We start from the raw sequence: 26,536 nt of genomic DNA on the forward strand, positions 1-26,536 counted from the left end.
AGGTGGTGTTAATGCCACTGGACCAGTAATCCAGGGGCCCAGGCTCATGCTCAGGGGACACAGATTCAAATACAGCAGCTGGTGACATTTAAATTCAATTCATAAATCATCATAAAAACCCACGAATGCCCCCTTTGGGGCTGATTATCTGCCGTCCTTATCCAGTCGGGCCTACACGTGACTCCACACCCAGAGCAAATGTGGTTGACCCTCAATTGCTCTCTAAATTGGCCGAGCAAGACTCTCAGTTGAAGGGTAATTATGGCTGGAAAACAAATATTGGCTTTGTCAACGGATCCCACAGCCCATGAAAGAGATTTAAAAATAGATCCATCCAATTGGCCAGCAATGAATCTTTTTCACTTGTGATTGGCTATGAGAAACCATGGGGATGGACATGTCAAATGACCAATGGCAGGAGTGTGCGGGAGGGGGAGTCATGTGATGAAACCTTTATTTCATAAACATTTTATTGAGGTATTTATGGTTTTATAACAACAACAGAATAAACAATGTATATGAAAATATAAACATAGTGCAAAAGCCGTCAACCTCCCTTACAGGTCCCACCTTTACTAACCCCCTACTCTGAACTAAACTAAACCTCAACCCCCCCCCCCCCCCTTCTGCTGACGGTTAATTTTCCCCAAAGAAGGCGACGAACGGCTGCCATCTCCGGACGACATTGACCCTCTCAAGGCAAACCTGATTTTCTCCAGACAGAGAAAGCCAGCTGCGGTGAACGTATTGTACTAACCATTCACCACTGTACTACACTGTATCACGCTGTTGCCCATGTGGGCTCAACCTATGGACCATTGTACTGTACTACAAGGAATGTATCATGTTGGTGCCTTGTGGGCTCCGCCCCTGGCTCCGCCTCCTTGAGGGGAGGTATAAAGAGCAGCTGCCCTGTAGGCGGCCCTCACTAGCAGAGCAGTCGCAGGCAGGCACTGTTCTAGTCGATTAAAGCCACTGTTCACTTCAACTCTGTCTCGCGTGAATTGATGGTCTCATCACCAGCCATGTCAATTAGCCAGGTCTCCGACTTCGGGAGCATTGAGTCCCTCCAAGCTAATAGTATCCATCTCCAGGCTACCAGGGGAGCAAAGGCTAGAACGTCTGCCTCTTTCTCCTCCTGGATTCCCGGATCTTCCGACACTCCGAAAATCGCCACCTCTGGACTCGGCGCCACCCTTGTTTTCAACACTTTGGACATGACATCCGCAAACCCCTGCCAGAATCCCCTAAGCTTTGGGCATGCCCAGACATATGGACATGGTTCGCTGGTCCTCCCACACACCTTGCGCACCTATCTTCTACCCCAAAGAACCTGCTCATCCGGGCCACTGTCATGTGAGCCCGTCGAAGGTCCTTAAATTGTATCAGACTGAGCCTGGCGCATGTTGTGGACGCGTTGACTCTACTCAACGCATCCGCCCAGAGACCGTCCTCTATCTTTCCTCCTAACTCCTCTTCCCATTTGCATTTCAGCTCCTCGGTCTGAGTCTCCTCTGACCCCATGAGTTCCTTGTAAATGTCAGAAACCCTCCCTTCTCCCACCCACACTCTGGAAACTACCCTGTCCCGTATCCCCCTTGGCGGTAGGAGCGGGAAGGTTGAGACCTGCCTACGTAGGAAGTCCCGCACCTGCAGGTACCTAAACTCATTTCCTCTCGCCAATCCGAATTTCTCCTCCAGCTCCCTCAGGCTAGAAAAGCTCCCCTCCATAAACATATCCCCCATCCTCTCAATCCCTGCTCACTGCCATCTCCGGAACCCTCCATCCAGCCTTCCCCAGGCAAGCCGGTGATTATTGCAGATTGGAGACCAGGCCTCCGCTCCCACATGCTTCCTCCATTGCCCCCAGCCTCTCAGGGCTGCCACCACCACAGGGCTGGAGTACCGTGCCGGCGGGAACAGCAGAGGCGCCGTTACCAATGCCCCAAACTAGTACCATTGCATGAAGCCGCCTCCACTCGCTCCCACACCCCCACCACCCACTTCCTGATCATGGCTATATTCGCCACCTAGTAATAATTACTAAAGTTCGGCAGCGCCTGCCCGCCCTCCCCCCCGGCTGCGCTCCAGCAACCCCTTTTTTACTCGCGGGGTCTTACCCGCCCAGACAAAGCCAGTGATCACCTTATTGACCCGTTTAAAGATGGACCGTGGAATAAAGATGGGGGACACTGAAACACAAACAGGAATCTCGGGAGGACCGTCATTTTCACTGTCTGCACCCTCCCAGCCAGTGACAACGGAAGTGCGGCCCACCTTCAGAAATCGTCCTTCATTTGGTCCACTAATCGGGCACAAAACATTTTTAAATATAAATTTAGAGTACCCAATTAATTGTTTTCCAATTAAGGGGCAATTTAGCGTGGCCAATCCACCGAGCCTGCACATCTTTGGGTTGTGGGGGCGAAACCCACGCAAACACGGGGAGAATGTGCGAACTCCACACGGACAGTGACCCAGAGCCGGGATCGAACCTGGGACCTCGGCGCAGTGAGGCAGCAGGGCTAACCCACTGCGCCACCGTGCTGCCCTAATTGGGCCAAACTTAACTTGTGTAGCCATTCCCATTCCCGCGCCACCTGGATGCCTAGGTACCGAAAGCTTCCCCCCCAGCACCCTAAACGGCAGCCTCCCCCAATTGCCTCTCCTGCCCCCTTGCCTGGATCGTAAACATCTCACTTTTCCCCGTATTCAGTTTATAACCCAAAAACTGTTCAAATTCCCCCAGAATCCTCTTAATTTCTTCCATCCCTTCTAGTGGGTCCGAAACATATAGGAGCAGGTCATCTGCGTATAGCGAGTCTCTGCGTTTGCCCCCCCCCCCCCCCCCCCCGACCAGCCCCTTGAGGCTCTCAGCGCAATTGCCAGCGGCTCTATGGCCAATGCAAACAGCAGTGGGGAGAGGGGGCATCCCTGTCTCGTCCCCCGGTGCAGCCGGAAATAGTCCGATGTCGACCTGTTGCCTGTACGGTCGCCACAGGCGCCTGATACAGCAGCTTGACCCAGTCAATGAAGCCCCGCCCAAATCCAAACCGCCCCAGTACCTCCCACGGATACTCCCATTCCACCCAATCAAATGCCTTCTCTGCGTCCATTGCGACCACTATCTCCACGTCCCTAACTTCTGGGGCCGTCAGGATCACATTTAGCAACCTTCTTACGTTGGCCGCCAACTGCCTACCCTTAACGAACCCCGTCTGGTTCTCCCCAATCACGTCCGGAACGCTGTCTTCAATTCTAGAGGACAAGATTTTGGCCAACCGTTTGGCATCTACATTTAGTAGGGATATTGGCCTAAAGGACCAGCATAGCTCCGGGTCCTTGTCCCGCTTCAGTATCAATGAGATAGGGGCCTGTGACATCGTCGGGGGAAGCACCCCTCGCTCCCTTGCCTCATTGAATGTCCTCATCAACAGCGAAACCCCAATATCCCAGAGAACTTTTTATAAAACTCCACTAGGTACCCGTCCCGGGGCTTTACCTGACTGCAGGGCCTTCAGTCCCTCTGCTATTTCCTCCAACACGTTCGGGGGCCCCAGCCCTTCTACCAACCCCCATCCACCTTCGGGAACTTCATCCCCCCTAAAACGTGCCTCATCCCCTCCGGCCCAGCTGGGGGTTCCGCCTCATACAACCTGCTGTAAAACTCCTTGAACATCTTATTAACCCCTGCTGAATCTCCGACCAGGTTCCCGTCTCCGTCCTTTACTTTCCCCATCTCCCTGGCTGCCTCCCTCTTTCTAAGCTGCTGCGCGAGCATTCTGCTGGCCTTCTCTCCATATTCATAAATTGCCCCCCTCGCCTTGCTCAGCTGCTCCACCACCTTCCCTGTAGTTAACAAGCCGAACTCCGCCTGTCGCCTCCGTCGCTCCCTTAGAAGCCCTGCCTCTGGGGTCTCCGCATACCTCCTATCGACCTGCAGTATCTCCTTTATCAGTCGGTCCAACTCTGCTCTATCTGCCTTCTCCTGTGGGCCCGTATCGAGATCAGCTCCCCTCTAACCACCGCCTCCAGCGCCTCCCAGATCACTGCAGCCGAAACTTCATCCGTGTTGTTAACTTCCAGGTTGTTCTGGATACATTTCGTCAGCTGCCCACACACCTCACCGTCAGCTAAAAGTCCCAAGTCCAGTCTCCACTGCGGGCGCTGGCTACTCTCCTTGCTCACCTGTAGGTCAACCCAGTGCGGGGCCTGATCTGAGATTGTAATCGTCGAATACCCCGCGTCCACTACCCCCGTCAGCAGAGCCCTGTTCAGAATAAAAAAGTCAATCCGGGGGTACACTTTATGCACATGTGAGAAGGAGAACTCCTTCACTCTCGGCCGCCCAAATCTCCATGGGTCCCCCCCCCGCGCCCCCCGATCTGCTCCATAAACCCCTTGAGCTCCTTTGCCATTGCTGGCACCCTATCTGTCCTTGAGCTCGACCAGCCGAGCCCTGGGTTAATGACTGTGTTAAAGTCCCCCCCCCATAACCAACCTATGCGAATCCAGGTCCGGGATCTTCCCCAACATCCTCTTTATAAACTCCACATCATCCCAATTTGGCGCGTACACATTCACGAATACCACTGGCAGCCCCTCCAGCTTCCCATTGACTCTAGTCTTAGAGTCCAGCCCCGAGTGAAAAACCTGTCCGACCCATCCCTTCCTTAATCTGACCTGGTCAGTTACTCTAAGGTGCGTCTCCTGTAACATTACCACGTCCGCCTTCAGTCCCTTCAAATGCGTGAACAGACGTGCCCTCTTAACCGGCCCATTTAGCCCTCTTACGTTCCAGGTGATCAGCCTGGTTGGGGGTCTTATCGCCCCCCCCCCTTCACCAATCAGCCATCACCTTTCTTGAGCCAGTCTCCAGCCCGCGCCCCACACATCCGCTGGCCCGCCCCCAGGCAGCCTCCGCCCCCGACCTCCTTTCTGTCCCACAGCAAAAGTCCCTCCCCCATCAGCAGAACATTTCCTCCCCCTCCCCCCCTAGTAACAGCACTATGTAAACCAACCCCTTCAACAAGCATAACATCTGCTCACCCCCCACTGCGCTTCCGTGAGCTAGCCCGCCCAGCTAGCTTGGTGACCCCCGCCCATGGTGCCAGACAGTCTCCCACCTATTGTTCCCCCCCCCCCCCCTCCCTCAACCCCGCTTGGACACACATATGCAAAAGAAAAACAATCCCAACACAATTGCCCGAAAAGAAACATGAAAAACAAAGAAAAGATAAAATGGAAGATCCATCATCTAACATTCACACCTCCATCCCCCATCAGTGCAAATGCAAACTTTAACTCACACAGCTCTGCAACAAGCCCCAGATCAATACAGAAGGCATTACAAATAACGTCCAAAAAACAAGAAACTTTTTTTTTTAAAACATGAGCGCTGCAGCAAAGTTCAGAGACCTCAGTCCGCCACCAGCCCTTTCCTTCCAGCGAAGTCCATCGCTTCCTCGGGCCACTCAAAATAAAAATGTTGCTCCTCATACGTGACCCAAAGAAGGGCCGGATTCAGCACTCCAAACTTAACCTTTTCCTTGAAACTGGTCGACTTTATCGGGTTGAACCCTGCTCTTCTCCTGGCCACCTCCGCACTCAGATCCTGATCGATCCGCAGGGGATGCTATTCTCCCATTTGCAGCTCCGTGTCTGCCTAGCCCACCGTAAAATACACTCCTTGTCCAAGTACCTGTGGAATCTCACCACCATTGCCCTCGGGGGGTCCCCCACACGTGGCTTCCTCGCGAGCGCTCTGTGAGCTCTGTCCACCTCAAAGGTAGGGGGAATGCCCCATCCCCCAGTAACTTCTCAAACATGCCCACTATTCTCGCCCCAGCGCCCGTTCCTTCTGACCCCTTTGGGAGACCAACGATTCTCACGTTCTGCCGGCGGGACCTATTTTCTAGGTCCTCCACCTTCTCCAGGAGCCTTTTCTGTTGGTCTCTCAGTATCCCCACCTCCAACTCCACCGCAGTTTGCTGTTCCTCCTGCTCAGTCAGCGCCTTCTCCACTTTCTGGATCGCCCGATCTTGAGCATCCAGTCTGAGTTCCAGCCGCGCAATCGACTCCTCAATCGGGTCCAAGCATTCCTGTTTCTGCTTGGCGAAGCCCTCCTGTATAAACTGCGTCAGCTGCTCCGTCGACCGCTGGGTCGTCGAGCCAGGACTCCGGTCGTCCGCCATGCTGTCTCCCGCTGCAGCCTCAGCCCAAGCCTTCTCCGTTCGCCTATTTCTTCCTTTGCGAGCACTCCTGGTCCGCTTCTCCATGCACTGATGTAGGAATCCACTCCACAATTGCCTCCGCCATCAACTTACCGAATCAAGTCCGACAAAAAATCGGGGGAAAATGTCCAAAGGTCCGACCCGAGCGGGAGCCACCAAATGTGCGACCTACTCCTTCATAGCCGCCACCGGAAGTCATGTGATGAAACCTTGCGGAACACATTCAACCAGAGTTGAAAACCTAAGTCTCGACTAGACCATTGGTATAAACACATAGAAACTAGGAGCAGGAGGAGGCCATTCAGCCCTCCGAGCCTGCTCTGCCAGTCAATGTTATCATGGCTGACCCTCTATCTAACTGCCATCTTCCCGCTTTCCCCCCAAATCCCTTGATGCTATTAAAATCTAAAGCATTATCTATCTCTTTCTGGAATACATTCAGTGACACAGCCTCCACAACCTTCTGTGGGAGAGAACTCCACAGGTTCACTGCCCTTTGAGTGAAGAACGGTTTCCTCATCTCGGTGCTAAATGCTCTGCCCTGTATCCTGGGAACGTGTCACCTGGTCCTAGATTCCCCAATCAGGGAAAACATCCTCTCTGCATCTAGCCTGCCCAGCCCTGTGAGAATTTTATACATTTCAATCAGATCTCCGCTCATCATTCTAAACTCCAGTGCATACAGGCCCAGTCAAACCAATCTCTCCTCATAGGACAGTCCCACCAACCCCGGTATCAGCCGAGTGAACTTCGAGCACTTTGGTAACCTGTTCATGGCGGGGATGTTTCTCAGCTTTAGAGAATTAGCGGACAAATTTCAGCCGCCCAACTCTAGTCTTTCTCACTACTTTCAACTTCGCAATTTCACCCGTATGGTTTTCCCTTCCTTTCCTCTAGCTCCACCCTCCACCTTACTAGAGAGGATTCTGGCCTCAGCTCAGTCAGGCAGGGGTCTATCTCTATAGCCATGTAGCCTTCTGGGATGGGCACGTCCCGATTACAAAATGGACACCCGCAAAGAATGCAGGGAAAATTGGACAATGCTAAGAAACAAGCAGGTGCAAGCTCTGTCTGTTGATTAGAACCATAAACGCTCAGACAGGACAGAAACTACCAAACGATTTACATACTAATGAGCCATCTCCGGGGACAAAAGGGAAACATTTAGATACACAATGTTAGGACAGACTCCCCGGTGCCAGAAGAAGCTGAGACAAAGCTGACTGACAGTCACCAGGACACGCCCAGCGATCAGGGAACCACCCCTCTATTGGAGGAAAATCGATACAGATGACTGGGGAAGACCCAATTAGTTGAGGCCAAGTTCAAGGCCCGCCCAAAAGAGCGTGAAGCCCTTTGCAATATAAGAGCTATCACCCAAGGGAGAATCTTCCTCCTTTGGCTTTGGCTCTCAGTGAAGAGCGAGACCAGCCTAGCAGCTGCACCAGACCAACTAAGTCCCAAGTCAACGCACGCTACGAGATAGACGCTCCTAGTTGCTCCCCTGTAAACAGCTCAACCCAGCAGCCTCAGAACCGAGCAACGGCCATTGTTCCTCTGACTGAGTGGGCGCCCGAAGCTAAGTATAGGCTTTAGTAATAGTGGTAGTTTAGTTCGTAGAGTTTATGCATAAGTAGATTTGACTGTGTGTAAATAAATGAGCATTGCTTTTGAACTTACTAACTGGTGTATCGAGTCATTGATCGGTATGGGGGGAGGGCGAAATGGGAGAGTGAACTGGGCCCTCCATTCACAAGCGAGGTTTGGAGAGAGGCCCTATACAGGGTCAACTCCACATCCTCATGTGCCCAGTTATCCTAATTCAGCTCAAAGTGCTGCATTGGACACACTTGACCAAAGCAAGGATGAGCGGGTTTTTCAGGAATGTTGAGAACAGATGTGACCGCTGTTCGCTTGCCCCCGCAGATCACAGCCAATATGTTTTGATTCTGCCCCGGATTCGCCAGCTTCGCGGCTTCTTTTTTTAACACAATGTCTAATATTTTCCGATTAGAATGACAGCCATGCCCCCTGGTGGCCATATTTGGGAGTTCAGGCTCTCCGGCAATTATTAATAATAATAATAACAATAACAATCTTTATTGTCACAAGTCGGCTTACATTAACACTGCAATGAGGTTACTGTGAAAATCCCCGAGTCGCCACACTCCAGCGCCTGTTCGGGTACAGAGGGAGAATTCAGAATGTCCAATTCACCTAACAAGCACGTCTTTCAGGACTTGTGGGAGGAAACCAGAGCACCCGGAGGAAACCCACGCAGACACGGGGAGAACATGCAGACTCCCAATTCGCTCTGGAGTAGAGGCGAACTTAATCACCTTTGCTTCATTCACAGCCCGGAGGTGGATTCTGCTCGGCTGGAAGCCTCCCGCTCCGCCCAGTCCTCCTGCCTGATTAGGGGTTTTAATATCTGTGGTGAACGTATTGCTGCTACAATTCACCACTGTATTGTATTGCATTATGTTGATGCCCTTGTGGGTTCCGCTTGTGGCTCCGCACCCTCGGGGGTGGTATATAGATCTGCAGCCTGTAGGCGGCACTCAATACAGAGCAGTCACAGGCAGGCACAGATCTAGCTTATTAAAACCACTGGTCACTTCTGCTAATTGTCTCGTGTGAATTGATGGTCGCATCAATTTAATAAGCTAAGATATCGCAATGGAAGGCCCTCCTTCTGGCCCTACAGTCTAGAAGTCTCCTGGTTTCCCGCTGGCAGGAGGTCCTCCCCGACGCACTCCACTCCATTCGGTCGCTCCTCTGCACAGCCACGAACGAGACCCCTCATGACCGTCTATTTGTCTTCCCCAGAAAATCCACCTCCGGGGTCTCGCTTCCATCCTGGCTGACAACACCGGGGCCTGTCCTCCTCCGGAAGCAGGTAAGGAGCCGTAAGTCCGACCCCCTGGTTGAGAGGGTCCAGCTCCCTTTGCCAACCCTCAGTATGCCTACGTGGCGCACCGCGACGGCCGACAAGATACAGTCTCCCTCTGGGATCTGGCACCCGCCGGTTCCCCAGTGACCATCACCTATGCCCCCCACCCACACCGAACACCGCCCCCGCCCCTACAAGGCCTACGCCCCCCCATCACTGACCCACCGTGATGAAGCTCCAGACGACACGCTCCCGGAGTCAACGAGCCCAACACCCGTGTCCGCAGTGAAACCAGAGCTCAGGCGATCGCAGCGAACGATCAAGGCGCCGGACAGACTCGATTTGTGAGCCCACTTCACCCTCGCTGGACTTCAATTTTTTAACAGGGAGTGAATGTGGTGAACATATTGCTGCTACAATTCACCACTGTATTGCATTGTGTTATGTTGATGCCCTTGTGGGCTCTGCCTGTGGCTCCGCCCCCTCGGGGGTGGTATATAGATCTGCAGCCAGTAGGCGGCACTCAGTACAGAGCAGTCGCAGGCAGGCACAGATCTAGCTTATTAAAACCACTGGTCACTTCTACTAATCGTCTTGTGTGAATTGATGGTCGCATCAATATCCTTTTTGCATTTGGAGACAATTAAATTTACCAAGAGAGGCTCTGTTGAGAGATTCTACCCAAGATGGCAACCATGTGTCTCCTTTTTCAAAGAGTGAGACACCGTCAGCCATTAGGGTCTTTGGGTGTAGAGTTGACGTCATTTGCTTTTTCTTTGTTTTGTTTGTTTACAGTTGTGGGAAAAAGGGAGGAAGCCTTTTGTGGCTTCGCAATAGAGGGTGTGGTGAAGAGCAAGACAAAGTGATCTGGCTGCGAGGGGACATGGGGCTGTGAGGACTGAGGGGACATGGGGCTGTGAGGACTGAGGGGACATGGGGCCGTGAGGGCTGAGGAGACATGGGGCTGTGAGGACTGAGGGGACATGGGGCTGTGAGGACTGAGGGGACATGGGGCTGTGAGGACTGAGGGGACATGGGGCTGTGAGGACTGAGGGGACATGGGGCTGTGAGGGCTGAGGGGACATGGGGCTGTGAGGACTGAGGGGACATGATTAAAGAGGCAGGCTGACAAATGTTGGACGAAGTTGTTGGCAAAGAGGGGTTAGTGTTTGTCGACTCACCCATTCACTGCACCTTCCTCAGCCTCTCCTGTAAGGTCAAATATCCGGATAGACGAATGAAGACAGCGACCACTCATCTCCTGCTGCTCCAGGGTAATTGTAAATAATGTGCTGCAGCTGGATTTACAAAGGAAATTAAACAAATCGAGTTTCTATAATTTCACAATATATGTTTCACAATTAGTACCCTATCCTTTCATTACTGTCACAGCTTCGATCTTTATTTTTGAGTCCGATTAAATCCCACTCCAGAACGTATAATTGAGGCTGGTACTCCAGTGCTGAGGGAGTGCAGCAAGGTTGCTGATACTGACGGTCAGGTGAGATATTAGGCTTCAGCCCAGCCAACCTCTTACCTGCGCCTGTGAAAGATCTAACAGCGCCGTTCAAAGATGTTAATAATTAATCATATTTATTGTCACAAGTAGGCTTACATTAACACTGCAATGAAGTTACTGTGAAAATCCCCTCGTCGCCACATTCCGGCGCCTGTTCGGGTACACTGAGGGAGAATTCAGAATGTCCAAATTACCTAACAGCACGTCTTTCGGGACTTGTGGGAGGAAACCGGAGCTGCCGGAGGAAACCCACGCAGACACGGGGAGAACGGACAGTGACCCAAGCCGGGAATTGAACCTGGGACCCTGGCGCTGTGAAGCCACAGTGCTAGCCACTTGTGCTACCGTGTTGCACTTCACAAAGCATTGTGAAATTTTGTCTGACAGGTTGTCTGGTACCTGGGTTCGAATGCAACACAGTGAGCTCAGTGCGAAGGACTGCCATTTCCTGGTGGGACAGCAGGTTTCAACCAGTGTCACAATGACCCGAACTCTGGCCCCTGAGTGAGGAAGCGGAGGCCACAAGACCCACTCCAGAGACTTGAGCACATCATCTATGTTGACACTCCCAGTGCCAGTACTGAGGAGGTGCCGCTCAGCCGGAGGAGCTGACTTTCAGCTCAGGCATTAAGCTAAGGCCCAAGTTGCCCTTCCAGGTGGATATAAACAATTCCATGGCCACCATTTTGAAGGACAAGTTCTTCTTGGTGTTCTGGAAAATATTTCTCCCTCAACGGACACCTAAAACAGAAATTGGGGGGGGGGGATTTTCAGCTGGTGTTTGGCACAGGCGAGAAAGACGAGGTTGGAGGAAAATCCCGAGAGACCACCAGAATGGGAATCTCAGCGGCGTGAACTCGTTCTGAGATTTTCCCCATCGCTCCGCTGGTGACCGCCCAGAAAGGGCTGGAACCTCATTTTAAAACATTTAAATAAATGGAAATATCTTTAAAGGGCTTCCCTGCCATATGTTCCCCCCAGGTAAGGGTCACGTTGGCGAGGTTGACAACAGCTTAAGCAAAACGGGAAGCTAGTCGAGGGGAACCCGCCGGGCGTGCAAAGGTAAACATAGCTGCCGGGGGGAATTGACACATGCCCAGGCAATGCACTGGCACTTCCACCTGATACCCTGGCACTGCCCCCTGACATTGTCTCGGGCACTGTACCCTGACAGTGCTGACTTGGCAGTACCATGCAGGCAGTGTGCACTGACAAGGCGGCACTGCCAGGAGGCTGTGCCAGGTCAGGCCCTTTGGGAAGCCCCATTGCGGGCAGGGGGTTTCCCCTTGTGTGTTCGGGGGTAGGGGGGGGGTTCCCGATGCGTGTGGGGCGGGTGAGTCTCTATTCAATGCAGATCGAGGCGCCCTTTAAAGATGGCGCCCGGGTCTCTTTCGCGCCCTGGCATGTGTGGAGCTGATGGTGCCGATCCCATCAGGCCCCACACCTCTTGAGTGGCGGGGAAGCCATGCCCCCAGATTCTCTGTGCACAGAGTGCCAGAAACCCTGGAGAGAAACCTCGGTTGTGCAGCTGGAGAGCTACACGCGCTGAAACCGACACTCTGACAAATTATCGGAAGCTTCCGCAATTATAACATTGCTGTTTGTTGGGAGCTTGCTGTGCGCAAATTGGCTGCAGCATTTCCTGAGTTCAAACTGTGACTTCATTGGCTGGAATGTGCTTCAGGTGGTGACAGGTCCTGTATCTGTATGGAAATTATTTATTTTCTTCTGGATCAATTGAACTGGTTGTAAGGATCATGGCCGGGATTCCCCAACCCGGTGCAAGGGGGAGAGGGGCGAGTCCCCCCCCCGCCGACCTGGTCTTGGCCCAATGGGCCGAGTGGCCATAAAGTTTTGGCCAATCCCGCCGGCGTGAATTACTCACCCCACGCACGACAGGACCTGGCAGGTAAGTGTATGGGACATTCCTGGAGGGGGGCGCCGGAGGATCCGGCCCCGGGGAAGGCCCCCACGGTGGCCTGGCCCGCAATCGGGGCCTACCGATCTGCGGGGGGGGCTGGTTCCGCGGGGGGGGGGGCCTTCTTTCCTCCGCGCTGGGTCCCTGTAGGACTCCGGGGACCAGCGCGGAGAAGAGAACCCCCCGCGCATGCGCGGAAATACGCCGGCCGTTCCGCACATGCGCGAACTCGCGCCAGCCCTTTGCCGCCGGCTGAAGCGGCGCCAACCACTCCGGCGTCAAACTAGCTCCCGAAAAATTGGAGAATTCCTCACTTTCAGGGGCTGTTGACGCCGGGGTCGTTGGCGCCGGGTTTTCTGCCAGCTCGGGGACATAGCCCCATTTTCGGAGAATCCCAAGTGGAATAATCGCAGCAATGCCTGTCCAATTCCTAATCCATGCCCAAACTGCCCAAAATATGGTCCTATATAGGAAGTCATGGTTCGAAAGGCTGATGTGACAGATTGGCAGAATAACATGGGGCGAGATTCTCCGACCCCACCGCCGGGTCGGAGAATCGCCGGGGGCTGGCGTGAATCCCGCCCCCGCCGGTTGCCGAATTCTCCGGCACCAGAGATTCGGCGGGGGCGGGAATCGCGCCGATCCGGTTGGCGCCCCCCCCCCCCCCCCGCGATTCTCCAGCCCGAAGAATGCCTGTCCCGCCGGCGTGGATTAAACCACCTACGTTACCGGCGGGACAAGGCAGCGCGGGCGGGCTCTGGGGTCCTGGGGGGGGCGATCTGGCCCGGGGGGGGTGCCCCCACAGTGGCCTGGCCCGCGATCGGGGCCCACCGATCCGCGGGCGGGTCTGTGCCGTGGGGGTACTCTTTTCCTTCCGCCTTCGCCACGGTCTCCACCATGGCGGAGGCGGAAGAGACTCCCTCCACAGCGCATGCGCGGGGATGCCGTGAGTGGCCGCTAACGCTCCCGCGCATGCGCCACCCGGCAATGTCATTTCCGCGCCAGCTGGCGGGGCACTTCCGCCAGCGGGCGGGGCGGAAATCAGTTTGGTGCAGGCCTAGCCCCTCAACGTTAGGCTTCGGCCCCCCAAGATGCGGAGGATTCCGCACCTGTGGGGCGGCACGATGCCCAACTGATTTGCGCCGTTTTTGGCGCCGGTCGGCAGACATCGCGCCGATACCGGAGAATTTTGCCCATGAAGTGCAATGGGGGTTCTAATTTGGGGTTGTGGGGGAATAGAGTGCCGGTGCTTGCCTTTTTCCTTGACAAGGTACGAGGGATCTGAAATAGGAAGGACTTCAATTTCCCACTGATAACGCCCATCATCTTGATAAACAGGGGGGACCCACGACAGGCTCGAATTTCCTTGCGAACTCAAATGAAAATGGAACTTCCCCTATTGCTATTGCAGCGAAATGGGAGAGGTCCTGAGGAAATGTATCCCTTGTAGTTTTAAGACATAATAACGTACACAACTGCAGAGACCATTTGGCCCGATCTTTTGTTTGAGCAATCAAACAGCAACCCCATGCTCTATCCATGGCCTTTATGTCTTGCTCCATCTCAAATATTGATCCACTGGATCAATATTCAAAGGTGCAACATTCTCTGCTTTTGCCTGCACCACGTGGCAAAGCGTGTTCTGGCTCACCGTGAGATCTGCCCATGCCAAAGGTGTCCAGTCCTTGTGGGTGCAGTGTGCAAGGCAACACCACTTTGTGTTGGCATGAAGTTTGCGCAATTATAACAGCGGACCGTTAAGTTGAACATCTGAATGTATCAGAACACTCCCGACGGCATTGACCTCTCTCACATAGCTACCTGTCCAGGTGTGCTCCTGCCAGTTTCTCAGCCTTTGCCCCCTGGACGTACAAGTTCCAAGCATCTTCGGAGCGGGACACAACAAACTCACTGAGCTCCTCTGTGATTCTGGAACCAAATGAGTTCAAAGGAATATAAGTTCTCTCAAATCAAATCTTCCGCAAACAAGAAGTGGCCCTTTGAATGGAACTGAGGTACAGATAATCCATGATGTGATTACACGTGGCACAGGCCCGAGGGGCTGAAAGGCCTGCTCCTGTTCTATTGACGCCTTCAGTTCTCAAGGCCTACCTTCTCGAAACACATTTTAATCTTTAGACGCTTTGCTGGTGTCCCCGCTTCCCCTTCTCTCTGAATGGTATAGTTTGCGGTTTCTGACCTACCCTGTGTGTTACCTGTTGCTACTTAAACTCTTCATTGCATTCTCCCCAGTACTTCCACTGTTTGTCAGCAACAGTATTTTCATCAATGTCAGAAATAATCTGGAAAACTATTTTTCGACTCTCTGAAACCTTGGTTCAATAGGTCACTCTTGCTAACCTGTATCTTGTCATGTGAGAGTACCTTTAAGAAATGGGTGTTTTTATAGAATAACTGTATTGGGTGTACCTTTAAGAAATGGGGGTCTATTGATTAGCTGTACTGGGTGTACCTTTAAGAAATGGGTGTTTATTAGAGAGCTGCAGTGATGTCAGAGAGTGGGTGGAGCTGGGCTGTCTGTCTGCTTTACTTTCGTTTTTGAGCTGGCAGCTAGAGTGAGTTTTTTTAGTTTTGTTTTCAGAGAGAAGAGCTGCAGTGAAAGCCAGCAGATATGTATGGATCTCTCTACAAGCTAAAGAGTGTTCATTTGGATGATTTCAAAGGGATAACTGCTCTCATTAGAGAATTTAAACCTGATCTCTGTGCGAAAAGGGTCTTTTGTCTTCTGGATGTTGTTTGGGAATTTATTAAGGATTACTTAGTGTTGTATTCTTTGGGAGTTTTGTTTGAATTAATAGTTGCTAAGATGTTCACCGTATGTTTTAAAAAGGTTAACTTGAGTTCATAGAATAAACATTGCTTTAACAAATACTGTTAGATGTCTGCTGCACCACACCTGCAGTGTGGGCCGTGTGCTCCCCATACCACAATCTATTAAAAGTTGTGGATCAGGTGAACCCCATGATGCATTGTGGGGTTCTCTAAACCCTGGCCCATAACAAATTGGGGGCTCGAGGGGGTTAAAAGTATATCTATTGGATTGGCTTAGTGAACTTAAAGACAGTGAGGGGTGAGCATATTGTGGTTGTTTTTCAGGTGTGGTATTTTAGTTTAAGTGGGGAGTGTGTTATGTACAATGGCTCTTTCAGAGGCTCTGAAGTTTTTGGGGGGTGGAGACGGTCAGAGACTAAAAGCAGACTGTTAGATTTGGCAAAAACATTGCAGTTAACATTACCTGACAAAATGTGAAAAGATGAGGTAATTATGGCAGTGGGTAAGCATTTAAAGTTGCCTGAGATACAGTTTGACTCATTGGAAATGGCAAAAATTCAGTTACAAATTAAACAAATGGAACATGAGAAAGAATTAAAGCAGCTTGAATACGAAAGAGAGAGAGAGGAAAAAGAAAGACAGAGAGAGGAAAAAGAAAGAGAGAGAGATAGAGAGGACAAAGAAAAGGAGAGAGAAGAAAGGAGAAAAGAAAGAATAGCCCGAGTAGAACAAAAAGAAAGAGAAAGGGAGATACAGATCAGGGAAAAAGATAAAGAGAGAGAGTTTGAACTTCAAAAAATGACCATGAAACATGACAGTCAGTTAAAATTGGCAGACATAAAGGGAAACGTACAGTTGGATGATAGTGATGAGGATAGTGAGAAAGTGCGTCATAGTCGAAGGCTTGGTGGGAATGTATTTAAATATGTCCAAGCATTGCCAAGGCTTGATGAGAAGGAGGTAGAAGCCTTTTTCATTTCATTTGAGAAGGTGGCGAAACAAATGAAATGGCCACAGAACATGTGGGTATTACTGATTCAAACAAAGCTGGTAGGTAGGGCTAGTGAAGTGTTTGCATCACTACCGGAGGAGGTATCTGGAATGTATGAGGAGGTGAAAAAATCCATCTTAGGTGCATATGAACTAGTGCCTGAAGCCTACAGAAAAAGGTTTAGAAATTTAAGGAAAGAATTTGGTCAAACATACATGGAGTTTGAAAGGATCAAATAGAGTAATTTTGATAGGTGGATAAGGGCTTTGAAAATAGACCAAATGTATGAAGCTCTCAGAGAAATTATGCTTTTGGAGGAGATTAAAAATTCAATTCCTGATTTAGTGAGAACTCACGTGGAAGAGCAGAGGGTTAAAACTGTGAGATTAGCAGCAGAAATGGCAGATGATTATAACAAAGAACAAAGAACAAAGAAATGTACAGCACAGGAACAGGCCCTTCGGCCCTCCAAGCCCGTGCCGACCATGCTGCCCGACTAAACTACAATCTTCTACACTTCCTAGGTCCGTATCCTTCTATTCCCATCCTATTCATATATTTGTCAAGATGCCCCTTAAATGTACCTATCGTCCCTGCTTCCACTACCTCCTCCGGTAGCGAGTTCCAGGCACCCACTACCCTCTGCGTAAAAAACCTGCCTCGTACATCTACTCTAAACCTTGCCCCTCTCACCTTAAACCTATGCCCCCTAGTAATTGACCCCTCTACCCTGGGGAAAAGCCTCTGACTATCCACTCTGTCTATGCCCCTCATAATTTTGTATACCTCTATCAGGTCTCCCCTCAACCTCCTTCGTTCCAGTGAGAACAAACCGAGTTTATTCAACCGCTCCTCATAGCTAATGCCCTCCATACCAGGCAACATTCTGGTAAATCTCTTCTGCACCCTCTCTAAAGCCTCCACATCCTTCTGGTAGTGTGGCGACCAGAATTGAACACTATACTCCAAGTGTGGCGTAACTAAGGTTCGATACAGCTGCAACATGACTTGCCAATTCTTATACTCAATGCCCCGGTCAATGAAGGCAAGCATGCCGTATGCCTTCTTGACTACCTTCTCCACCTGTGTTGCCCCTTTCAATGACCTGTGGACCTGTACTCCTAGATCTCTTTGACTTTCAATACTCTTGAGGGTTCTACCATTCACTGTATATTCCCTACCTGCATTAGACCTTCCAAAATGCATTACCTCACATTTGTCCGGATTAAACTCCATCTGCCATCTCTCCGCCCAAGTCTCCAGACAATCTAAATCCTGCTGTATCCTCCGACAGTCCTCATCGCTATCCGCAATTCCACCAACCTTTGTGTCGTCTGCAAACTTACTAATCAGACCAGTTACATTTTCCTCCAAATCATTTATATATACTACAAAGAGCAAAGGTCCCAGCACTGATCCCTGTGGAACACCACTGGTCACAGCCCTCCAATTAGAAAAGCATCCCTCCATTGCTACTCTCTGCCTTCTATGGCCTAGCCAGTTCTGTATCCACCTTGCCAGCTCACCCCTGATCCTGTGTGACTTCACCTTTTGTACTAGTCTACCATGAGGGACCTTGTCAAAGGCCTTACTGAAGTCCACATAGACAACATCTACTGCCCTACCTGCATCAATCATCTTAGTGACCTCCTCGAAAAACTCTATCAAGTTAGTGAGACACGACCTCCCCTTCACAAAACCGTGCTGCCTCTCACTAATACGTCCATTTGCTTCCAAATGGGAGTAGATCCTGTCTCGAAGAATTCTCTCCAGTAATTTCCCTACCACTGAAGTAAGGCTCACCGGCCTGTAGTTCCCGGGATTATCCTTGCTACCCTTCTTAAACAGAGGAACAACATTGGCTATTCTCCAGTCCTCCGGGACATCCCCTGAAGACAGCGAGGATCCAAAGATTTCTGTCAAGGCCTCAGCAATTTCCTCTCCAGCCTCCTTCAGTATTCTGGGGTAGATCCCATCAGGCCGTGGGGACTTATCTACCTTAATATTTTTTAAGATACCCAACACCTCGTCTTTTTGGATCACAATGTGACCCAGGCTATCTACACCCCCTTCTCCAGACTCAACATCTACCAATTCCTTCTCTTTGGTGAATACTGATGCAAAGTATTCATTTAGTACCTCGCCCATTTCCTCTGGCTCCACACATAGATTCCCTTGCCTATCCTTCAGTGGGCCAACCCTTTCCCTGGCTACCCTCTTGCTTTTTATGAACGTGTAAAAAGCCTTGGGATTTTCCTTAACCCTATTTGCCAATGACTTTTCGTGACCCCTTCTAGCCCTCCTGACTCCTTGCTTAAGTTCCTTCCTACTTTCCTTATATTCCACGCAGGCTTCGTCTGTTCCCAGCCTTTTAGCCCTGACAAATGCCTCCTTTTTCTTTTTGACGAGGCCTACAATATCACTCGTCATCCAAGGTTCCCGAAAATTGCCGTATTTATCTTTCTTCCTCACAGGAACATGCCGGTCCTGTATTCCTTTCAACTGCCACTTGAAAGCCTCCCACATGTCAGATGTTGATTTGCCCTCAAACATCCGCCCCCAATCTATGTTCTTCAGTTCCCGCCTAATATTGTTATAATTAGCCTTCCCCCAATTTAGCACATTCATCCTCGGACCACTCTTATCCTTGTCCACCAGTACTTTAAAACTTACTGAATTGTGGTCACTGTTACCGAAATGCTCCCCTGCTGAAACATCTACCACCTGGTTGGGCTCATTCCCCAATACCAGGTCCAGTACCGCCCCTTCCCTAGTTGGACTGTCTACATATTGTTTTAAGAAGCCCTCCTGGATGCTCCTTACAAACTCCGCCCCGTCTAAGCCCCTGGCACTAAGTGAGTCCCAGTCAATATTGGGGAAGTTGAAGTCTCCCATCACCACAACCCTGTTGTTTTTACTCTTTTCCAAAATCTGTCTACCTATCTGCTCCTCTATCTCCCGCTGGCTGTTGGGAGGCCTGTAGTATACCCCCAACATTGTGACTGCACCCTTCTTATTCCTGATCTCTACCCATATAGCCTCACTTCCCTCTGAGGTGTCCTCTCGCAGTACAGCTGTGATATTCTCCCGAACAAGTAGCGCAACTCCGCCTCCCCTTTTACATCCCCCTCTATCCCGCCTGAAACATCTAAATCCTGGAACGTTAAGCTGCCAATCCTGCCCTTCCCTCAACCAGGTCTCTGTAATGGCAACAACATCATAGTTCCAAGTACTAATCCAAGCTCTAAGTTCATCTGCCTTACCCGTAATGCTCCTTGCATTAAAACATATGCACTTCAGGCCACCAGACCCGCTGTGTTCAGCAACTTCTCCCTGTCTGCTCTGCCTCAGAGCCACACTGTCCCTATTCCCTAGTTCTCCCTCAATGCTCTCACCTTCTGACCTATTGCTCCCGTGCCCACCCCCCTGCCATACTAGTTTAAACCCTCCCGTGTGACACTAGCAAACCTCGCGGCCAGGATATTTATGCCTCTCCGGTTTAGATGCAACCCGTCCTTCTTATACAGGTCACACCTGCCCCGGAAGAGCTCCCAGTGGTCCAGATAATGGAAACCCTCCCTCCTACACCAGCTGTTTAGCCACGTGTTTAGCTGCTCTATCTTCCTATTTCTAGCCTCACTGGCACGTGGCACAGGGAGTAATCCCGAGATTACAACCCTCGAGGTCCTGTCTTTTAACTTTCTGCCTAGCTCCCTGAACTCCTGCTGCAGGACCTCATGCCCCTTCCTGCCTATGTCATTAGTACCAATATGAACAACAACCTCTGCCTGTTTGCCCTCCCCCTTCAGGATGCCCTCTACCCGTTCGGAGACATCCTGGACCCTGGCACCAGGGAGGCAACATACCATCCTGGAGTCTCTTTCACGTCCACAGAAGCGCCTATCTGTGCCCCTGACTATAGAGTCCCCTATTACTATTACTCTTCTGCGCTTTGACCCTCCCTTCTGAACATCAGAGCCAGCCGTGGTGCCACTGCTCTGGCTGCTGCTGTTTTCCCCTGATAGGCTCTCCCCCCCGACAGTATCCAAAGGGGTATATCTGTTCGAGAGGGGGACAACCACAGGGGATTCCTGCACTGACTGCCTGCCCTTTCTGGTGGTCACCCATTTACCTGCCTGCACCTTGGGTGTGACCACATTTACATAACTGCGATCTATGACGCTTTCCGCCACCTGCATGCTCCTAAGTGCATCCAATTACTGCTCCAACCGAACCATGCGGTCTGTGAGGAGCTCCAGTTGGGTGCACTTTCTGCAGATGAAGCCATCCGGGACGCTGGAAGCCTCCCGGACCTGCCACATCTCACAGTCAGAGCACAGCACCCCTCTAACTGACATTGCATCAATTAATTAAAATTAAAATTAAAATTTGTCTTTTTTTTTTAATATATTTTTTTTAAATTTCAAAGTTACTGTCAACTATCTGTTTCCTAGCACTAGATTTCTAATAGAAATGCGATAGCTAACTATAGTACTCTCCGATCTCTGGCTTAGATATCCCTCTAAATTATAATTAATTTATTATGTTTAATTTGTTACCAAATACTCAAATTTTTTAAAATTTAGTGTAGAATCCCAACCAGCCACTCTGGCCACAGCTTTTCTGTGATGTCACTTCAGTTTCCCCCCAACACACACAATTTGAAAAAAGGTATAAAAGTAAAAATGAGTAAAAATCACTTACCTTCTTACCTTCTGAGTGTCTTAGATGTTCTCAGGTTCTCTCGCTGACAGAGACTGCTCCTCCACCTCCGAACCTTGACCTGCACAATGCTAATAATATAATAATAATATAATATGGCACTTACCTCACACCAATGGGTCTTATTATTAGGTTAGAGGAGGAGGGCGGGTGGGAGACACTACACGTGTAGTGTCTCGGGTTTCCTCTCCACCAGAATTTATTGGTTGGGGGGGGGGGCGGGGGGACTTTTCAGAGGTCCGCGGGTCGAACTTCCGGTTCCCGCCTTATATAAAAACAAATAAAACAGAAAAGAACAGACACGGGACCAGGTAAGGGTTTTTAAATTCACTACTCACCTCCCAGAAGGCCCCTGCGCACCGCTGCCGCCGAAATCCAAAGGGCTGCTCCTGTAAAGGTAAGGCTTTTTAAAGTAAGTACTGACCTCCCACCTCATTATGAATTAGTTCACAAATCAAAGCTTGGTTTCCAACATCAGTTTCAGCCTGGGAGGGATAGAAACTGGGGACATGAGAAATACTCAAGCGGTAAAGGTAAAGGTGATCTGATGGGTGATAACAAGGGGAGTGTACCTCAGATTAAAAAAGAAATCCAGGAGGGTGGAAAAGAAATGAAAAGTTTCAGATGTTTTCACTGTAATAAACTAGGCCATGTAAAGTCACAATGTTGGTGGTTGAAGAAAAGCACTGGGAAGGCTGATGTGGTCAAACAGGATAAGACAGTGGGTTTTGTTAGAGTGGTAAAGGAAAGCCCAAGGGAAGCGAAGGAGGTGCAAACAAGTGTACAGCCTGTTCAAGAAGTAATTGTTAAGAAGGTGCCAGATGTCTTTAAAGAATTTACTTGTCAGAGATGAGGAGTTATGTAGTTTGGGAAGAATATTGCCAGAAAAGGTGGTAATATGTGGAATTCAGGGTGAGAGGAGAAGTGTTCCATTATATAAGGTAAGGTTGGAAAGTCAAGTGAAGAGTGGTGAAGTGGTAGTAGGAGTAATAGAGACATTTTCTTGTCCAGGAATACAGTTTATCTTGGGTAATGATATAGCTGGATCGCAAGTGGGAGTGATACCCACTGTGGTTGATAAGCCAGTGGAAAATCAGACAACTGAAGTGTTGAAGGATGAGTGTGGATTTTTCTGGATTGTGTAGTAACAAGTTCGCAAAGTCACAGGTTAAGACAAGAGGAGAAATCAAAGAGTGAAGATGAAGTTGAAGTTCAATTATCCGAAACTATTTTTGATCAGATGGTTGAAAAAGAACAAGAACAGGTGGAGGATGAGGCGGATATTTTTAGTTCAGGAAAATTGGCAGAGTTACAACAGAAAGATGTAGGAATAAAACGGATGTATCAGAAAGCATACGTGGAAGATGAATCTGAGTGTATACCAGAGTGTTATTACCGTAAAAGTGATGACTTGATGAGAAAATACCTTTACATGTGCAGGCGGGTGAAAAGTGGGCAGAAGTTCATCAAGTAGTATTGCCGGTAGGGTATAGAAAGGAGGCATTGCGAGTTGCACATGAGGTATTAGTGGGAGGTCATTTGGCAATAAGGAAAACTCAAGCTAAAATACAAAAACATTTTTATTGGCCTGGACTACATAAAGATGTAGTTACATTTTGTCAATCATGTCACACATGTCAAGTGATAGGGAAACCTCAAGCAGTGATAAAACCAGCGCCCTTAATACCCAGTCCAGCATTTGAGGAAACTTTTACAAGAGTCCTAATTGATTGCGTAGGACTGCTTCCTAAAATGAAAAGTGGGAATCAATATCTTTTGACGATAATGGATGTATCTACTAGGTTTCCAGAGGCCATTCCAGTACATAATATTACAGCTAAAAAGATTGTGGAGGAGTTACTTAAATTCTTTACTAGAAATGGACCACCCACAAAAATTCAATCGGATCAAGGTTCAAATTTTACCTCAAGGTTATTCAAAGAAGTTATGTATAGCTTAGGAATAAAACAATTTAAATCATCTGCGTACCATCCAGAATCGCAGGAAGCGTTAGAAAGGTGGCATCAGACATGAAAGGCAATGTTGAGGGCTTATTGTCATGATTATCCAGAGGATTGGGATAAAGGAATTCCATTCGTACTGTTTGCAATTAGGGATGCACCGAATGAGTCAACCAAATTCAGTCCTTTTGAACTAATTTTTGGTCATGAGGCAAGAGGACCACTTAAATTGATCAAGGAAAAATTAGTGAGTGAGAAATCGGAACTTACATTATTGGATTACGTGTCAAATTTTAGGGAACGATTAAATAGAGCAGGTGAATTGGCTAGACAACATTTAAAAGTTGCACAAAATGTGATGAAACCGGTAGCGGACAAGAAATCCAAAGTTCGTAGTTTTGCCAGTGGAGATAGAGCTTTAGTGTTGTTACCAGTGGTAGGTGAGCCTTTAAAAGCATGGTCTTGTGGACCTTATCAGATTGAAAGGAAATTAAGTGAGGTGAATTACGTGGTAAAAACACCAGATAGAAGGAAGACTCACCGAGTGTGTCATGTGAATATGCTTAAAAGGTACTTTGAAAGGGATGGAGAGAAAAAGGAGGAGGTTTTAATGATTCTAACTCAAAGTGACGAACCAAGTCCAGATGACTGTGAATTTGACATACCTCCAATTAAATTGGAAAATGAGGATGTTCTTAAAAATTGGGATAAATTGTTGAGTTACCTTCCAGAGGAAAAACGGACTGACCTGAAAGAGTTATTGATATCATGTGGGCAAGTTTGTAGAGATAAATTGGGAAGTACTAAAATGGCTATACATGATGTAGATGTGGGAAATGCTGTTCCAATCAAACAACAATCATATAGACTTAACTCTTTAAAATTGGCACAAGTTAACAAAGAGATTGAGAGTATGCTTAAAAATGGCATAATTGAAGTGGGTTGCAGCCAATGGAGCTCACCCATAGTGATGGTACCAAAACCAGACGGTACCCAACGGTTGTGTGTGGACCATAGAAAGGTTAATGCAGTTACAAGAACGGACTCTTATCCTATCCCACGTCTGGAGGATTGCATTGAGAAAGTGGGACAATCATCTTTTATTTCCAAACTGGATTTACTTAAAGGTTACTTGCAGGTACATTTATCCAAAAGGGCGAAGGAGATTTCAGCTTTTGTGACTCCAGGTGGTATATACCAATTCAAAGTTATGCCATTTGGCATGAAAAACGCCCCAGCCACATTTCAACGGTTAACTAACAAAGTCGTTTCAGGATTACCCAATTGTGCGGTATACATCGACGGTCTGGTAATTTTCAGCCAGACATGGACAGAACATTTAAAACATCTGATGGAGTTATTCAATCGACTTCAGGAGGCGGGTTTAGTGGTAAACCTAGCCAAAAGTGAATTTGGAAAAGCCCAAGTCACTTTCCTTGGCCATATAATCGGACAGGGTCGAATGGTCCCACAGGATGAGAAGACAACAGTTATTGAGGAGTTTCCAATACCCTCATCACGAAGGGAAATAATGCGATTTCTTGGCATGAGTGGATTTGATCGAACATTTGTGCAAAAGTTTTGTAGTGTGGTTGCTCCACTGATGGACCTGCTGAAGAAACGTCGAAAATTTCAGTGGACAGCGGAGTTTCAACAGGCATTTGACTGCCTGTTAGCTGTGATAACCAATGTTCCTGTGTTGGAGAATTGCAAGGGACTCTGTGATCAGATTGAACTAAAGTATCTGACATTAAAGAGACATGCCGAGGCGTAGAGAAATGGATGGATCGTGCAGAGACCTTCTTGTTCAAAGAGACTGTCAATCGAGAAGGATTCCAGTTGGAGGAAGAAGAACAAAAAAAAATAGACTACATTATTATACCTGTTTGCGTGTGTTGTTTTTTGAAACAAAGTATATTTACTGTGTGCATTTCTTAAAGGATAGTGAAAAGGTGAAAAATGAAACCATCTTGAAGTTGATGGGGTTTTTTTTCTTGGGGGGAGGTGTCATTTGAGAGTACCTTTAAGAAATGGGTGTTTTTATAGAATAACTGTATTGGGTGTACCTTTAAGAAATGGGGGTTTATTGATTAGCTGTACTGGGTGTACCTTTAAGAAATAGGTGTTTATTAGAGAGCTGAAGTGATGTCAGAGAGTGGGTGGAGCTGGGCTGTCTGTCTGCTTTACTTTCGTTTTTGAGCTGGCAGCTAGAGTGAGTTTTTTTAGTTTTGTTTTCAGAGAGACGAGCTGCAGTGAAAGCCAGCAGATGTGTATGGATCTCTCTACAAGCTAAAGAGTGTTCATTTGGATGATTTCAAAGGGATAACTGCTCTCATTAGAGAATTTAAATCTGATCTCTGTGTTAAAAGGGTCTTTTGTCTTCTGGATGTTGTTTGGGAAGTTATTAAGGATTACTTAGTGTTGTATTCTTTTGGGGTTGTGTTTGAATTGACGGTTGCTAAGATGTTCACTGTATGTTTTAAAAAGGTTAACTTGAGTTCATAGAATAAACATTGTTTTGCTTTAACAAATACTGTTAGATGTCTGCTGCACCACACCTGTAGAGTGGGCCGTGTGCTCCCCATACCACAATCTATTAAAAGTTGTGAGTCAGGTGAACTCCATGCTACACTTTGGGGTTCTCTAAACCCTGACCCATAACAATCTCAACACCAATTACTCACTTTGTTACCCTGATAATTTCATCATTTTGGACAATGTCATAATTAAACAAGTACCGCACCGGGCTACCCCTCAGAATTGGACCAGAATGGGAATGCTTCACCGAGTAATGTGAAGATATGGCGATGCCTCGCTCTGCATCGAGGACCAGCTGTCAGCCAACTGAGCTAAACCAGCCCCCACGTTAAACATCAGTCTCACTTCTGTTCCGAGGTAAATATTTTATTCTGCTTGACAACTGGACATTCGTATTGTCACCAATTTTGCCCAATTCTCGACATGGGACTGATTCCACACAAAAAACAACTGGTAGCTAACACTGGAGCCCATCGTCCTTCACAGGTTCTGGAGGAGCTGACCTCACACATGGGAGATATATCCTAGGTAGACTGCCAGTGACCCTCTCTTGCTCTGTCAGAAACCTTCATACTGTCCCCACTTCCAAATCCTCTCGGAAGTTGAATTATTTGGTTAAAACTTTATTTGTCCGGTGGCTCGTGACAGACACCAGGGGCTTCCAGTAATTAACAAAGCGGTTTATTTTTTTATTTAAATATAAATAAATTTAGAGTATCTAATTCATTTTTTTACAATTAAGGGGCAATTTAGCGTGGCCAATCCTTCTACCCTGCACATCTTTTGAGTTGTGGGGGCGAAACCCACGCAGACACGGAGAGAATGTGCAAACTCCACACGGACAGTGACCCAGAGCCGGGATCGAACCTGGGACCTTGGCGCCGTGAGGCAACCGTGCTAACCCACTGCACCACCGTGCTGCCAAACAAAGCGGTTTATTTACGAAAAGCAAAGGCAATTAGATAACA

At 48.9% G+C, this 26,536-nt stretch overlaps 1 protein-coding gene across 1 annotated transcript in view; it reads right to left on the minus strand.

Moving 5' to 3' along the window:
- The window catches only part of golga6l9 (golgin A6 family like 9), a 95,146-nt gene that overhangs the window by 62,159 nt on the left and 6,451 nt on the right, over nucleotides 1-26,536 (minus strand). The window contains exons 5-6 of the mRNA XM_072512942.1: nucleotides 14,385-14,492; nucleotides 10,308-10,424 (exon numbers count right to left, since the gene is read on the minus strand). Of these exons, the coding sequence (XP_072369043.1) occupies nucleotides 10,308-10,424; nucleotides 14,385-14,492 (225 nt within the window). The remainder of the gene's footprint in view (nucleotides 1-10,307; nucleotides 10,425-14,384; nucleotides 14,493-26,536) is intronic.

The sequence above is a fragment of the Scyliorhinus torazame genome, chromosome 7 (assembly GCF_047496885.1).
Source record: "Scyliorhinus torazame isolate Kashiwa2021f chromosome 7, sScyTor2.1, whole genome shotgun sequence".
NCBI lineage: Eukaryota > Metazoa > Chordata > Chondrichthyes > Carcharhiniformes > Scyliorhinidae > Scyliorhinus > Scyliorhinus torazame.